The sequence below is a fragment of the Schistocerca nitens genome, chromosome 9 (assembly GCF_023898315.1).
Source record: "Schistocerca nitens isolate TAMUIC-IGC-003100 chromosome 9, iqSchNite1.1, whole genome shotgun sequence".
In the NCBI taxonomy this organism is placed as follows: Eukaryota; Metazoa; Arthropoda; class Insecta; order Orthoptera; family Acrididae; genus Schistocerca; species Schistocerca nitens.
In genome coordinates, this window is record NC_064622.1 from 447,152,155 (window position 1) to 447,169,685 (window position 17,531).

The window sequence follows — 17,531 nt, forward strand, 5'->3', positions numbered from 1 at the left end:
TGTGCTCCATCAGTTTCAGATCAGGTAAATTTGGTGACCAAGACATCAACACTAGTTCACTATCATGCTCTTCAAACCACTATAGCACGATTCTGGTCTTGTGACACAAACAGTTTTCCAGCAATCACCATCAGGGAAGACATCAAGCATTTAGGGATGCAGCTGGTTCACAATAATGTTTATGCAGTCCACAGCTGCCTCAAAGGAATCAACTACCACCACATAATGCAGCCCACATCGGCTTGCACCTGTGGCACAGTGTACACTTTGAGCAGTCTGTCACCTGGGTGATCGCATATCTGAATGGGACTGTTGACACTGTGTTATCAACAAAATTAAATGATTCAACCAGGTGACATTTCCATCGATTCACGGTCCAATCTCAATGACCCTGTGCCCACTCCAATTTTAACTGACAATGTTGTGTCAATACGGGAACAAATATGGGTTATCTGATGCTGAGCTCCAAGGTCAACCATGTGTGCTGAACAATGTGCCCTGAAACACCTGTGGTTGCACCAGAATTATACTCTTGTTATCTGTCACAGACTGGACAAGCCTCTGACCTCCATTTCTGTGATGAGGCATGGACACCCAACAAATCGTACTCATGGTTTCACTGTCATTACAACAGGTTCCCTCAACCTCACGATTAGCAAACTAACAAAAAATCTTCCTTGTGGGCCACAATGATTGTCCTTTTTCAAAGTCGCTTATGTCAGTGGATGCCCCATTTATGGCCACTACACTTGCTAGAAAGATTCCCATTTGCCTCTGCTCTGCATATATACTTTCCTTATCATGTCACATGTCTGCAGTGTCACCATAAGAAGTTCAATACTGTTTCGGCCCATCAGTGTGTATCAAACATATTGCTCTTCCACATTTTTCAACTGTTTATTCATACCATATTCTTCAATGCTGCTTCAAATTCAATTTATTCTACAGACATGCTCAATGACATACTACCACCAGCTACACAGAACTACCATATCCCTTGATGTAAGATTTGATAGTATACTATTTCTAAATACATTGTCATTATATCGATTTCTTACAACACTGAAATTAAAAATGTAATAATTTTAACTATTGGAAATATGCATATTTCAGCACACACTCTTCACAGAACTGCTCTATTTTACCCAACGGAACAGCAATACAATTTATCCTCTAAAACAATAATGATAATATAAAGACAGTGGAACCATGGAGCAACTTGCTCCATTGAGAACTGCTGAATCAGTGAAAAGAAAGACTAAAAAATCTAAAAATCTCCATCTACCCACAAACTAAAATTAGCATTTAGTGTCAAATTTGTCCTTATGTAACTTCATGGAATCTTATGTCGTCAAGTCAATAGTACATACAAATTCCTTTTACTGCACTAGAAGCGTCATACTATTAAGACATCAAAAACTCAAGAAATTGCACATTCAACTGCAAAAATATTCCATACAAATGGTGGGAAAAAATTACAATTGCCAAAGTCATTACCTTTGTGGTTGGAGCGGTCACAGATGGGACAATTCCAACCCCATCGTTTGCAGGAGACCGAACTGGGGATGGCGAGGCAGGTAAAGGGCTCTGTGCTTGGTGAACTGTGGCTAACGGAGCCTGTTGTGGAGGTTGACCCTGTGGAGGCACACTTGTCCCTGCTCCTGCACTCGGAAACGGTGCTGGCGGAACAGATGATGGCGTTATAGCCACTGGGTGTTGCTTTGTGGGTCCCTGATGATGTCCCTGAGATTCCACGTTTGTGAAAGCTCGAGTGCCTGTAAAATATCATTTAGCTAAAACACAGGAGTTCTTCAAATCATGTCAGTTTCACAAATGACTATGTCTGTCAAAGAGAAGTCACAGGTCAGCAGATGGAAAATGAGGATTCTCAAATAGTATCATCAGGCTGGTCATGCTGATTGACAAATCCACAAGGAGTATGAAGGATGATTTCTGTGAATGTCATGCTGTCCAACAGGAACTGTGACAAAGTCTACAACACAAACCTCAAGTCAATGAAATACCAGCCAAAACAGTAGGCAAAGCCAAGGTTACGAATTTTCCTCTCGTAATGGTAACACAGTTTACTGCACAGTGAATCCACTTAAAAAATAAATACAGCTAAATTTTAATTTTTCTACTATGATTTTTCACATTTATTCAATATTTCTTTTAATGAATAATTTCATTACTGGAAAGAGCACTGTGGCAGCTTTGGAAATAAGCATAATACTGTTACAATACTGGGGAAGAATGATATAATGTAGATTCTTATGACTAATACATTACTACAGAAGACATGAATAAGCAATCAAGGTAAAGTGGCAGTGCCAAACAATTTCCAGGAAATTGTCATTTATACACCAGTTGATGGCCCTACATCTGGTTCAATGACTACATCATCCTCCTGGCCATCAGTTTCTTCTCTCATAATCTGAATGATATCGTCACTGAGAATTTTGAATGTAGTGTCCGAAGATCACAAGTAAGCCTCTTGTCTATATCCTCTGCACCACAACCGGAATGTCCACATATTTTCAAAAGGATCTTTCTTAGGTCCTCAAGTGACACTTCATCCTCTGCTGCTTCTCTTTCTTCATCTCCCTTTTCATCCCACTCTGCTTCTCTTTCTTTATCTCCCTTTTCAAACTTATTCCTTTCATTTTTGGCTTTCTTTACCTATCTTTGGTGGAGAGACTCAATTTATTCCAACCTTTTATTACTGTGGCTGTCTTCAGCAAATTTCTTGCTTCCGCCACCATGTAAGAGCAGTCTTTTAAATTCAATTTTTGGTGATGAGCCTCAATGCCTTCGGTTTCATCTTCTGTTAAAGCATCCTCAACAGTTGTCTTCTGTAAAGTCAATTTAGATTTTTGATAACCAATTGGTCCACTGGCTGTGTGCTATCATGTTTCGATACCAACCCAGGGCATCTCAAAGTTGGCAACAGAATAGTAAGTTTCCTTCAGATGCCTGTAGCAGTCATGTGGGATGCAGCAGACCCAATGGTGCATGCCCACTGAGCCATGGCTTCAATGGGCCTGGACTATGAGTGCCCTCAACCACTGCAATACAGGACAGTCAGCGACCGCCACAGATCCCACTCCCTTGCATCCTTTTCGCTTCATGATGCTATGCCAACGTAGTCTAGTAATGGCTCTCACACTATTGTTCATGCTTTCATTCAGAGAGCCTCCTCATTGAAGCTAATGTACGAGGTGGACTATTTTTTGCTGCATAATTTGTAATGAATCTTTGCACACTTGGAGAAATACAATCTTCTGTTTTCTGTACTTGTTCGCTAATCATTTCTGCTCTTATCCGGCTTTTCTATGACGACAGCTGCTGCACCACTCTGTAGCCAACCTCTCCTTAGTGTTGTGTACAAAGTAGTAACAACATACCTGGCGACAAGTACTGGTATCTACATGAGGCCATCATAAAGTCTGGTTTACTTCTCCCTGTTCTTTTTCTTGTGTCCCCAGTGTTTGTCTTGCTTGTGGTCTTTATGTTCGAGGTTCTGAGGCTGCTGCTTTTGCACCCCTCTTTTTGCTTTCTCTGTGCGGGACAACTGCTGAATCGCTTCATGATGGCGAAGATGACTCCACACGAGACGCTGGATCCAACAGCAGTGCCACTGTCTATGTGCTGCAATGTCCTGAATTTGAAGACATGAGGGATGACTGGACAGAGTACCTGGCACAATTCAATGCACACATAACAGTGCATCACATACAAGGTACTGACAAACATTCTTATTTCTCGGGCATGGCAGGAACAACTGTTTATAAGTTGTGCATAAAGTTGTTTCCCAAGTCGCATCCTGAGATGGTACCATATGTGGACTTATTCCAGGCACTTACAAAGTATTATGAGGGCAGGGTACGAGTGGCAGCTGCCTGTTACAAAATTCTTCAAGTCACAAACAGCGTGTTGTGTGTTTTTGTCCAAAGTGTCACGAGTGCAATACAACAGTGTAATAGCTGTTCAGGAAATGATCCCAACTCAATCCACAGTGCTGCACGAGGTCAAAATTACTGGAAAATTGGTATATTTGCAAGTTGAAACTGGAACTTCAAAAATCGGTAAGACATTCCTGTCTTAGGCACATTTAGACTTCCTGCAACTTTATGAAATTTGTTGAAGGTAGTGACATTTACAGTGGTTTCCTCCTGAGGTCATAATATTTTTGGCCTAGGCACTTAATATTTGTTGGGTTAAGCATTCAGGATACTATACTTTCAGTTTCTTTCTGTGATCCTTGGGACAGTGCTGCTAAGTTACGTACAGAATTTCAAGATTTGTTTTCGGAGGGTTTAGGTAAAGCCAATAATTTTGTTGCCCATGTCACAATGAAGGAAAATGCATAGACATCTTTTGTTAGAACTTTTACTGTTCCTCATACTCTTCGAGAATAGATGGCTCAGTAACTTAGTACTTTGCAAGATAGTGGGTTCGTAGCATCCATTACTGACAGTCAATGGGCACCCCCTCTTGTTACTCTAAACAAGCAAGCCGGCGGAGTCCGATGGTGCACTGATTTTAAAAAAAACAATCCTCAAACCGCCGCTGACAGTTGTCCCTTGCCACACCTGGAAAAACTGATGGGTAAATTGTGTGCCAATCAATACTTTTCCAGAATTGATTTGTGCTATGCTTACTTGCAAATCTCTCTCTATGAGCAGTCTTGAGAAGTCTTTGTCATTAACACTCATCTGGATCTCTTCAAATTTTTGATATTGCTGTTCGGTAGTGCCCCAGAGATGCCATATTTCAGTGTTTTCTGAAGCAGCTGACTGCAAAAGTCCTTTTTGCTCAAATTATTTTCATGACGTTGTCTCAGCTCACACTACTGAACAACACATAAGTAATCTCTGCACTTTTGTTTCAAGTGTTGTCTGCAGCTAATCTCAAAAGTAACAGAGACAAATGTGTGTTTTTTCACATAGAACTTGAGTTTTTAGAACATGTTGTTAATAGCCAGGGTGTTCACATATTGCAGTTCAATCTATTTGCTATCCAGGGTGTCATCCGCACAAAGCAGTTGGCGCAATGTCATTGCCCTTGGCACGGTCTGGCTGCACGAACTGAACAACTGACTTCCCTGTGCCAAACCTGAGCTGAACATCAGTCAGCCCCGTGTCAGCAGTTCTTCAAATGGCCCAAACCGCAAGTACTCTGGGTACATTTGCACTTTGATTTCGCAAATCCTTTCTGGAATACACATCAGCTAGTCATCACTGACACTTTCAGCAAATTTTCTTCTGCAGTTCCTACACATTCTGCTATGGCTTGTTCCACAATCCAAGCCGTGTTGTCGATCTTTTGCGTTGAGGGATTGCCTGAGGTGACTGTGACTGACTGACTGGCAATGGACTCAATTTTGTTGCTGCCGAGTTTGAACAGTTTTGCAATATTTTAGGCATTAACCCCATCACCTGTGCACTGCTCCACCAATCCAACAATGAATATGAACACTTTGTGCAGACATATAAGAGATGGACAAACTTTGTACTTCCCACACACAGGATCAAGCTCTGTTGTTCTCGTCTTCCTACCATTCGTAGCCCCGCAACAGACCATCGCCGGCGGAGTAGTTATGATCGGAGCTACAGCACCTTGCTTCTGCCCAGATAGGCAAAGTATCAAACTAAAAATTCGGTCTTTTACAGATTGTATGGCAGACAGAGGCAAAGGGAGCAAGGCACCATTGTACAACTTCACACAAACAAATTTATCCATGTGAATTGTTTGAGCCTGCCGCATGCTTTGTACTTTAAGATTCTACGCATGCCTGCCTGGACGCCACAGCCATCGCCGCACCTGGCTCCTGCGGGGCCTGTCCTGTCAGCACCAGTCCCGGAGCCGATGGAAATCTATGCCCTTTCACAGTTTAGTTTTGTTTTGTTTTAGGGCACAAAAACAACTAGGATCATACACGCCCATGTCATAACAGCAGAACACAAAGACGAGAAAAGAAGTTATAAACGACCATACATTAAGCCCAATCGAAGGAAGGAAAGAGAGCTAGAAACAAGGACTTGTTGAAAGGTTCATAAAATACTCCATAGAGAGAACAGAGATCCTGAACTAAAGATTCAATGTCCTTCACCAAAAGTATAAAAAGTAAAATGCGGTTGACAGCCCACGTGTCATTTGCTATAAAGGCCAATAGCTCAGGCGGCAAACACAAACAAGAACATAAGTGATTAAAAATAGAGCATTCCGTCAGGAAATGGTGAACTGTCAACAGTCCTCAATGACCACGAAGTGGTGGGGGAGCACCACTTAAATGGTGATGGCTAAAAAGGCAGTGCCCAATACACCGCCTAGCTAAAATGATTTCCTTGGGGCAAGAGGTCGGCCAAGCCACTGGGAGAAATTTAATTCCCCAGAGTTTGTTCCTATGAAGGGAAGACCAGTGGTGATGCCTAAGTTACATCACCTGCCGACAGAGGGCAACACAGAGATCATCGGAGGGAGTGGAACAACTATCAAGGCACGGTTCAAGGACAGCAGCCTTGGCAGCAGTGTCAACAGCCTCATTTCCTGTCAGACCAATGCGACCAGGAGCCCACACGAGAATCACAGTAGCTCCATTGACAGTGAACAAGTAAAAGCATTCCTGGACCCATGCACTAAGGGATGGGTAGCGTACAACATGGAGAGGCTCTGAAGGGTACAGAGAGTCGGGAACAATTTAAAAACCTGTGTCGCCAGTTTTACTGCATGGCCTGATACAGAGCGAAGCGCTCCGCTGTAAATACTGAGCAGTGTTCAGGGGGCCGATACCAAAAGGAGTCAGTGGCAACGATAAAGGCACACCCAACTCCATGGCTGGCCCGAGAGGCATCAGTGTACACAAATGTACTATCGCGAAGTTCTGTGCGAAGGTCGAGAGACTTACGGCAATAGAGTGAGTCTGGACTAGTGTCCTTAGGAAGCGAGTGAAGTACACGGTAAACATATGCTGGCACATGAAGCCAAGGTGGTGAAGAGTTCACACACGTTGGGAAAGTGGTAGGTAGCATGAAGTTTAGCCACTAGAGCAATAGACAAAAGCGATCTCCAGGAGGTAACAGGGAAGAGGTACACACCTCATACTGGCAATCAAAGGAGTTATCGAAGAAGGCAGCATACGACGGGTGGCCAGGCAGACAAACAGTATCTACTGAGGAGAAAATCACGGCAGTATGACAGCAGTAGTTTGGCGCCCTTCTGCATACAGACTCTCAACTGACCTAGTGTAAATGGTGCCAGTGGCCAAACAGATGCCACGATGCAAGATTGTATTGAGGAGGCATAATATGGATGGACGTGCAGATGCATAATCAAAACACCCAAAGTCTAATTTTAATCGGACAAGGGACCAGTAAAAACAGAGGAGGGTGGTCCGATCCGCTGCCTGGAAGTTCTGCTGAGGACACGTATGACACTGAGGGACCAGCTACAGTGGGCGACCAGGTAAGACATGTGGGAGGACGAAGAAAGTTTCCTATCAAGCACGAGTCATAGAAATTTCAAAGTTTCAATGAACGGAAGAGCAACAGGCCCAAGATGTAAAGATGGTGAAAGAAACCAACTGCAGTGCCTGAAATTCGTAGTAACTGTTTTGTCAGTGGAAAAGCACAAGCTACTGTTGATACTCCAGGAGTAAAGATGCTGAAGAAGCCACTCAATGAGAGAAATCTGTGGAGAACTGCAATAATGGCCAAATAGTCAATTAAAAGTGAGCCCAAGATGCGCGGTTGACGACAGACCATTATAGGGCTAATTGCGATAGCAAAGAGGACAACGCTCTGTATAGAACCCTGTGGCACTTCTTTTTCCTGGCTAAAGGTGTGCTACAAGACAGATCCCACATGTATCTTCAAAATGCTGTCTTTTAAAAATTCCTTAAGGAGCATGCAGCTTCAGAAGCCCCACAAGTAGAGTGTACTGAGGATACCAGTCCTCCAGCAGGTATTATAGGCTTCCAACGAATCAAAAAAACATGGCCACAATCTGGTATTGCTGCAAAAATGCATTAAGGACACGGACTGACGAAGTGACAAGACAGTCAACTGCAGAACGGTGCATTTGAAATTCATATTGTGCAGTCTTTAGTAAATTGTGAACATCATCTGGCCCTGGGGTGGAGGATCAGGATGAAGTGAAAGCATGATCTCGTTCCCTTATAGTAAAGGCGCCATTGTATCACTCATGATTCTAAGAGAAGAGTATCACCTGAACTGCCTCCACTTGTTTCCTATGGAGGAAGGCAAGGTGATAGTGGGTGGAACTGGAAATTTCCACGAAATAGTGGCCCAAGCAGTTGGAGATAGCAATAGGGTCTACTATGACCATCTGCTATGGTCATGCCGGAAATTGGGGAATGGACCTAGGCCCCAGAGTGTCTCGGAGGTTAGCCCACAGGACAGAAGAGGAAGTGGAACTGTTAAAACAACTAGTAAATTAGCTTTTCTGCTGAAGAATGTGATGACAACTGTTTATAACAAATGCAGTTTGTATCGTAAGATGACAGTTAAAAAATTGGAAAGCACATCTCCACACACGAATTGCATTGTGGCACACCTCAAATCCACCAAGAGACCGGGACACTATGAGGTAAAGATGAAGTGCGAGGAATAGAATGTTCTGAGGTGGTAAGGATAACATTGGGAAGGTAGTTTAGCTGGTAATCACAACTAGGCAAATGTTAGCTGAAGGTTGCCAGGGAGGAGTAAAGTCTCCATTCGGCCTTAGAAAGCTGCCATTTAGGTGCACACCTAGATGGGGTAGGAGTCAGCAAACAGATAGCACACAGGAAATGGTTGTTAGAGTATACGTCGGAGAGAACAGATCACTCGAGACAATGGGCAGGATGGCCAGTATGCAGAAGGAGAGGTCCAAAGGGGAATAGGTGTGCATGGAGATCGCAAGGAATGTGAGTGCTCCCGTGTTAAGTTAGATAAGGTTAAGTCAATTGAGAAGGTCAGCCAAGATGGCACCTCTCTGACAGGTTCTGAAAGAACACCAAAGGGGACTGTGCACATTAAAGTCACTGAGCTGCAGAAAGGGGTGACGTAGTTGCCCAATAAGCTGGAGGAAGTCTGCTGTGTTGGCACTCAAAGTCAGAGGGATTCAGGATGTTTGGTTTGTTTGTTTGGTTTTGCTCTAGGGTGCAAAAAACAACTGGGGTCATACGAGCCCAAGTCAGAACTACAAAACACGAACACAGAGAGGAGTTAAATGACTATACGTCAAACCCAGTTGACAGAAGATAGCTAAAAACAGGCATGTGGCAAAAGGGCTGAAACAGACACCATACAGAAACGAAGGTCTAAAACTAAAAGTTAACTGGCCTTAGCCATATTGCTTCGATGGATAAAACGTATAAAACGGTCGACAGCCGGCACGTCATTCACTAAACAGCTGATAAATCAGATAAACCCAAGCTGGAATGTAAATGGTTAAAAATATGGCAGTCCAGCAGGTAGTGGCGGACACACAACATTTGGGTGCAATATGTATGAAGTGGAGGGGTAGCACCACTTAGCAAATTATGATGGCTAAAAAGGCAGTGCACAATACACAGCCAAGTTAAAATAATTTCCTCCCGGTGGGAAGGCCGAGAGGAGGTCGTCAAAGGTACTGGGAGAGGCTTAAGAAGCTGAACCTTATTCCCATTGGCAATGCCAAAGGGACACCACCTCCTGACAAACAGCAATGCAGAGATCAACTGAGGGAATATAGGTACTCGCGGGCTGAGGTACGAGGACTGCAGCCTGGGCAGCAGCATCAGCAGCCTCATTTCCTGGCAGCCTGGCATGGCCAGGAACCCACAGAAACATCACACTGGCTGCACCAAGAGTGAGCATGTGAAAGTTTTCCTGGACCCGCTGCACTAAGGGATGAGCAGTGTACAGCACAGAGACTTTGGAGGGCGATGAGTGAGTCTAAGCAGAGGACACAATTGGGAAGGCTGTGTCACTGGCCGTACTCCGTGGCCTGATACAAGGTGAAAAGCTCGGCTGTAAATACCGAGGAGTATGCCGGAAGCCGATACTGAAAGACACAGGTGCCAATGACTAAGGCATACCCGACCCCACGGTCCGTCCGAGAGCCATCAATGTATACAAAGGTATTATAGCGACATTCCATGCGAAGGTCATGAAACTGAAGGCGATAGACCAAGGCTGGAGTATTGTCCTTAGGAAGCAAATGAAGGCCAAGGTTAACATGGTCGCTTCATGAAGCCAAGGTGGTGAAGGGTTCACACCCACTGAGAAAGTTGAAGGTAGTGTGAAGCTAAGCCGCTGTACCAAGTGGCGAATGCGGACTCCAGGAGGTAAAAGAAGAGGAACGAGCCCCATACTGGCAATCTAAGGAATCATCAAAAAAGGAGGCATAGGAGGGGTGGCCACACATGGCAGACAAACGGCATGCATACCTGCTGAGGAGAAAGTCACGGCGATAGCACAGTAGTAGTTCAGCAGCTTTAGCATACAGACTCTCAACTGGGCTAGTGTAAAAGGCACCTGTGGCCAAATGGATGCCACGACGGTGGACAGGGTTAACATGGTGTAAGAGGGATGGGCGTGCAGACGCATAAACAAAGCACCCATACTCGAGTTTCGAACGGACAAGGGACCGGTACAAACAGAGGAGGGTGGTTCAATCGGGACCCCAGGAAAAACCATTGAGGACACGTAGGACATTGAGGAACTGCGTACAGCGGGCTGCCAAGTAAGGCATGGGAGGACCAAGAGAGTTTCCTATCTAGCATAAGCCCCAGTAATTTCATAGTTTCAACAAATAGAAGGGCAATAGGCCCAATATGGAAAGATGGTGGGAGAAACCATTTGCGCCGCCAGAAATTCATACAGACGGTTTTCTCAGTGGAAAAGCAAAAGCCATTGTCCATGCTCCAGGAGTAAAGATGATCAAGACAGTGGTGAAGACGCCACTCAGTGAAACATGTCAGTGGAGAACTGCAATAGATGGCAAAATCATCAACAAAAAGGGAGCCGGAGATGCCTGGTGGGAGACCGGCCATTATAGGGTTAATGGCGATAGCAAACAGGGCAAAGCTCACGACGGAACCCTGAGGCACACCATTTTCCTGGATAAAGGTGTTCAACAAGGCAGAACCCACATGCACCTTGAAAACTCATTCTTGTAAAAATGCCCATAGTAAACAGGGCAGGTGCCCGTGGAAGCCCCACGTATAGAGTATGGAGGATACCAGTTCTCCAGCAGACGTCTTAGGCCTTCGTCAAATCAAAAAACACGGCCAGTCTAGGATTTCTGCAGAATACCTTTCATGACACGGATGGACAAAGTAACAAGATGGTCAACTGCAGAATGCCGTACTCTAAATCCACATTGTGCATTCGTCAGTAAATTGCGAGACTCTAGCCACAATACTAGCCAGGTATGAATCATATGTTCCATCATCTTGCAAACGAAGCTGGTAAGAGACATGGGGCCGTAGCTAGAAGGAAGGTTTTTGTCCTTACCGTGCTTAGGTATGGATAAGACGGTGTCTTCACACCAGCATACGCGAAATGTGCCCTCTGCCCAGATGTGGTTGTACATATTAAGCAGAAAGTGCTTGCCTGCAAGAGAAAGTTGCTGCAACATCAGAATGTGGATGGTGTACAGCCCTGGGGTGGAGGATTGGGATAAACTTAGCATTATCTAGCTCCCTCATAGTAATGGTGGCATTGTCACACTCACGACTCGGAGAAGACAAGTGCATCGCCCAAGCCTCCTTCACTCGTTTTCAACGGAGGAAGGCAGAGTGATAGCGGGAAGAGCTCGAAATTTCCAAAAAATGGCGGTCCAAGGTGTTGGAGATAGCAATAGTGTCCACGATGCCATCATCAGCTACTATGAAGCCGGAAATGGGGGAATGGATCTTTGTCACAGAGAGCCATCTGAGGAGGTCCCACACGACAGAGGAACTGTTAAAAGAACTAGTGAATGATATCCAGCTAGCTCTTGTTATCCCAAAGAACGCGACGACACTTTGCACGCATCTGTTTATAATGAATACAGTTTGCCTGCGTAGGATGGCGGTTAAAAACACGGAGAGCATGTCTCCATCATGCACGAACTGTGTCCTGGTATGCCTCAGTCCTCCAAGGGACTGGACACGATGTGGTAAAGAGGAAGTGGTGGGGGGACACATTCTGCAGCATTAAGGATAACTTTTAATGGAAAATCTCCTATAAAGATGTGAAACAAATACTAACAAAGAGATAGAGGGGCTGGCCAGTACTTACCTCAGCTCAGTACAGCCGATAGATAACACAAAACAGAACAGAAAATTTACATTCCTAGCTTTCGGAACTTTGTTCCTTCATCAGGGAGGAGAGAGGGGAAAAAAAGGAAGAAGGTAAAATGGATTTAGTTACTCACAACCCAGGTTATGAAGCAACAGGGAAAGGTAAACAGGGAGAGTAGCAAGGATGGAGGACAAAAATGCTGAATTGCTTTGAATTCTGGCACAGAAGCCAACACGCCCAGTATACATGGTTCAACCACAATGAAACCCCTCATTCAAATTATCAAAGAAATAACAGTCATAATAATAATATAATAATAATAATAATAATAATAATAAAATGGTGTACATTCTTGAAAATAATGTTCTAAGCAAAAACTTCATGTAGGCTATTTTATTAATTTTGCTGATCATTAATTCAAAACCCTTGGTCTTACATAAGTTTGCAGTTTCATGCACACGTTCTTAGCCCCTATATTTTCATAAAGAAAACCCAGACTTGCAGGTTGTTTAAATGTCCTCTGGTAATTATTTTCTAAGGGGTTTTTAAGTTCATACATATAAGCAGCAGTCAAATGAAAAAGAGACAGATGGAAGAAAATAAGGAAACTGTTCATTATTTCAAAACCAATTGTCCTAATTGTTAATACATTTTTCCTACTGTGGACAAGACAGTCAATGCCTTCACGAAAGAATGTTTGGAGTTGTCTACAGAACTACAATTGTATCCAGCTGCATATCTCAGCCCAAAGCAAACTGATGGTTGCAGATGTCTTTCTTCAGGGCTCCAGAAATATGGAAATCACACAGTGAAGAGACCATGACAGTATGGAGGATATATAAGGGCTTCCCAGCAAAACTTGCCACCATATTGCCCACATGGCAAGAAATTTATAATTACACCAATGCAAAGGCAGGTGGAAATTAACACTGAAGGCAGGAAATTTGAAGGTGTTTTTAATGAAATGTTGTAAACAGCAGGAAAACATTTTCTACAACTTAGTAACTTTTATGTCAAGTCGTCTGAATGAGCTACAGGTTTATGGATTTAAATAAAACAACGAAGTTTATGATTTCAAAAACTGAGAAATCCCATGTGGAAAATGTGCATCAAATCACAAAACTAGGAGGCCAGGTGTCATCAGGGAGGTAGAGAAGAACACTCAGAACAATGAGTGAAAAATTATACATCTGAGAAGTAGCAGTAATAGTTCGAGCAGTGGAAAGTGATTTACAATTAGATGCTGACAGCAATGGGGGTGAATTTCATATAATCATAAATGCAACACAGTCGTGATTTTAAAGGAAAAGTCACAACGAACAGGCTAGCAAAGTAAGATTCATCGTTGGTTCCATGGTATGAAAAAATTTAATACTTGACAATAACAAAATTAACTAGAATGTCATTAATATAATTGTGTAGGCTTCCGTGGCCATGGGCAGCTGGCGTGGAAGTTTTCTGAGTATGGTACCACATCATACTATCATACTGTAAGAAACCACCATTATAGTGGTCTTCTTTTGGACCTTTTGTAGACCCAGATGAAGACCACTGTAATCATGGCCGAAATGTTGGTATCAGTAATAGATTTATACAATATGACATCATACGATGCCCAGAAAATTATCATGTAAAACGTTCTATATTACACAGATATTTTCGCAATTTCACATTTATGTCTAAATATAAATAATAAATTTCATATAAATAAGAAATTTCAGTATGTGAAGTACTAAACGGCTATTAGTTGTCTTTCGAATTTACTTGTTACGGCTTAAGATCATATGGAAGCAAGCTGTTGCAGCAAATTGTGCTCTCATCATTACAGCCAGCTCCAGTTCATTTTAACAAGAGACTTTTCTTTTTACGCAATGCCATATTGAATAACAGGAAATCTTACTTGGAGTTCTAACAGCAATTAACAATGTTTTAATAGACATTTTTAGTATGTTTTCTTCAATACTTGTTCATGAGACAGTTATGGGATTTAGTAAATAATGTGGTAGTTCTAACTCAAACTACGGAAAGTCCATAGTGGAATAACAAGAATCTGAAAAGGATAGGTTGTGACTATTCACAACATAGAGGTGGTGTTGAGTTGCAGACATGCACAATGAAAAGGACTGCTAAAATATTAAACTTCTGGACAAAAAGGTCCTTTACACACACACACACGGCCATTGCCTCCAGGTGCTGGGATAGTTACGCCCTGGTGCCCGGAGGCCGTGTGTGTGTGTGTGTGTGTGTGTGTGTGTGTGTGTGTGTGTGTGTGTGTGTGTGTGTGTGTGTTTTCTAATTGGGAGGATTTTCTTGTCTGAAACTCCATGCCTCCTCTGAACAGTGAGTAGCAACCTATCCACTCATGTAGGTGGTAATTCTAAAAACTCATACACGACCTAACCTGTGTTTCACAACTATTATAAATTCCTTCATTTAAATTGAGAAAATGTCAAAATTAAGCATTACTATATATCTGAAAAGCTATTAAATAAAAAAAATCCAAGTTTTCATGAATAAACAAAACACAGACATTTGCAGCCAACCACACCATCATTCCATGAAATTGTCCATAATTAATCTAATTTTGATTGTCACCTATCAAATGGTTTCTGTTCAATATCTGAGGGGGCCTACTACAAATAGTGCCATACAAATTTTAAGATTTTTCTTACCTCCCCTTATCTGTGGTGTCCGCTGAGCCTTTGGTTCCATTCCATTGACTTTGGGCTCTCTGATGCCCACAGGAACAACAGGGGAGCCAGGTGAAGGATGCCTCGGCATTGGCAGCTGTGGTGTAGCCTGCGGCTGGGCGGCCTGTGCCTGCGGTTGTGGCTGCTGCTGAGAAGATTGCTGCTGCTGTTGCTGCTGCTGAGAAACTGAAAATATTACCGAATGGTGATAGCTATTTGTTTGTGGGAGAGGTGGGTACGCCTTTGTGGAAGACGGTAACTGTGGCAACTGCTGCTGTTGCTGCTGCTGCTGTGCTGCTGCTGGCTGTTGCGACGGTTGAGATATTTGGGGCTGTGGTGGAGGGGTCGAACGCACGCCCTTGCCTGCAGATGGTGGTGCAGGGCCCGTCTTGCGCTTCTGTGGAGGCAAATATTTGCCTGCTTCACCCTGGCCATCTGGCCGGATAACTGCCGCAAAACGTTCCTCCTCGTCACCGTTCTCCAATTCGGCACGTGCTTTGTAATTTGGGTTACTCTCTATTTCACTTGCAATCTTTGCTGCTTTTGCCTCCGCGTCTCTGCAAGAAACATAATATAGCGTTCTTCTACTGACAGATTATTCAAAATACAAAAATACATGTTAAAGTAAAGCGAGGAATGATAAAGGAAGATGAAAAAGGATAAAAGCAATAGAGGTAAAGAAGGCAGGGTGTCATTTTAGTCAAAAATGCACCAGAACAAGGCAAGGAAGAGAGAAGCTTGTGCAGGTGCAGAAATTGGTATATAATTCTTACTTGAATTCTTTTGTATCTTTCTTCTGTAATGGCACAGTATAAGATTCCATTGATGGTTGAAACGACGACTGAACGCCATAGTCTCTCTCATTCTTGCGGAACATTTCATTAGGATCCCAACCGAGCTGAAACCCGAAGCGTTTATGAGAATCAAAGTTCTACGATAGCTCAAGTTACAGTTGGCGCTACTTTCAAACATACACAAAACATGCTAAACAGCCAAACAAATATCTTACCGAACTATTCGAATCAAGATCAAATTCATCTCCATTACAACCTGGTTCATCCCAAGGTTCGAGCTCACGCTCTCCACTTATATTGCCATTGAATTTGCTTATGGCAGTATCAGTCTGAAACGTATCTGCAAGACAAAACAGTTGTTACCTTCAGCTGTCACTAATGACACACATACACATAGTGTATCGCTTCAAAATACACAGAATTTGAAAGAAAACCAGGGGCTGTTAAGGGAAAAAAGGATTGAACAGCAGCAACAGAGAGAGATTTATATTGTGACAAAAACTACCCTTTTCCATTAGCACACAAAATTTAAGTAACAAAAGAGTACCCAAAGAGATCAACCATATTGTTTAGTAAAAGAAATCTAAAAACTCTCAGCACCTTACAATTAAAACATAACTATCTTACTAAGACAAATTTTAATCTGCAACAAAACACTAAATTTTATTTTTCTTTACACAACTAAACAGCACAAAATCCGAGTTCCTTTAAGATAAAAAAGGAAAAAAGAACAAGTAGAATCTAGAATTACAAATGTGATTAAGCTAGTGCTCTTTCAATCAATAAGAGAAAATAATAATCTGTTACCTCTTGTAGCGTATTCCAAATCACAATCTCTCACTTCAATTGTAACAATATCTTCAGGCTTGAAAATTAACTTTTCAACAACAGTATCAATATCAATTTTGCTTGGATCATCTGTATTAACTTTGTGTGCCATCTCAAGAACAACATCAAATTGGCTTGAAAATGTTCGGAAAACTCCTTCAAATACCGATCCATTTAGAGTTGATATCTGAAACAATTTCACTCTTATTTCTGAACAGCATATATAACGGTTACAGTTCATGTGAATACTAAACAATTATTATTATTATATAAAAATATGGCAAACTATGGAAGGCATTCACTCAACTGCTAAAATAACACACATTCCAAATACAATACATTATATAAACAACTAAGTGGACTCTCTCTGGTTAACAGACAGGAAGCCACAAGGCACCACACACAAATATATTATGGGTTCCAATTCTTACTCCTTGGGAAACAAAAGAAAATAACGGACAGTCATGGGAAAATAATGACAGCTTAAAACTGTGCCTGGTATTAGGATGCAAGCAAAATAGCAGCCTATCCCAGGCAGTAGGGCTGTGGAATGTCATCGCTCCATAAATTTTCTTTCCTGTGAGCATAAACATCAGCATGAAAGACTCCATAGAGGTTAAATTGGAATTATAAGGTTGAAGTTTTGTCTCCACACATCCACTCTGCACAGTAAGACCACGATTTGGATTTACTGTGTCGTACAGTTATTAGGCTGTTACTAAAGTCACTTTTTCAGCATTAGTTCAATTTAGAGCAAATATTTATTGCTGGAAAAATTTCCACTCCTTTTAAATTACACAGTTTAAGTACAGAAGTAGTTATTCTGCCTGCCTGAAAAACAAATTTGTTGCGCTTAATTTTCGAGGGTATTTTCTTTCAGCCTATTCACAAAGTAACAGTTTCATCTGGGTTCTTCTAAAAGCATTTTCCTTTCTATTAGCTATAGT

At 42.5% G+C, this 17,531-nt stretch overlaps 1 protein-coding gene across 1 annotated transcript in view; it reads right to left on the reverse strand.

Annotated features, from left to right (window-relative positions):
• LOC126203714 (ataxin-2) overlaps window positions 1–17,531 on the reverse strand; it is a 126,043-nt gene that overhangs the window by 88,109 nt on the left and 20,403 nt on the right. The window contains exons 3-7 of the mRNA XM_049938089.1: window positions 16,564–16,771; window positions 15,972–16,096; window positions 15,736–15,860; window positions 14,945–15,519; window positions 1,498–1,775 (exon numbers count right to left, since the gene is read on the reverse strand). Of these exons, the coding sequence (XP_049794046.1) occupies window positions 1,498–1,775; window positions 14,945–15,519; window positions 15,736–15,860; window positions 15,972–16,096; window positions 16,564–16,771 (1,311 nt within the window). The remainder of the gene's footprint in view (window positions 1–1,497; window positions 1,776–14,944; window positions 15,520–15,735; window positions 15,861–15,971; window positions 16,097–16,563; window positions 16,772–17,531) is intronic.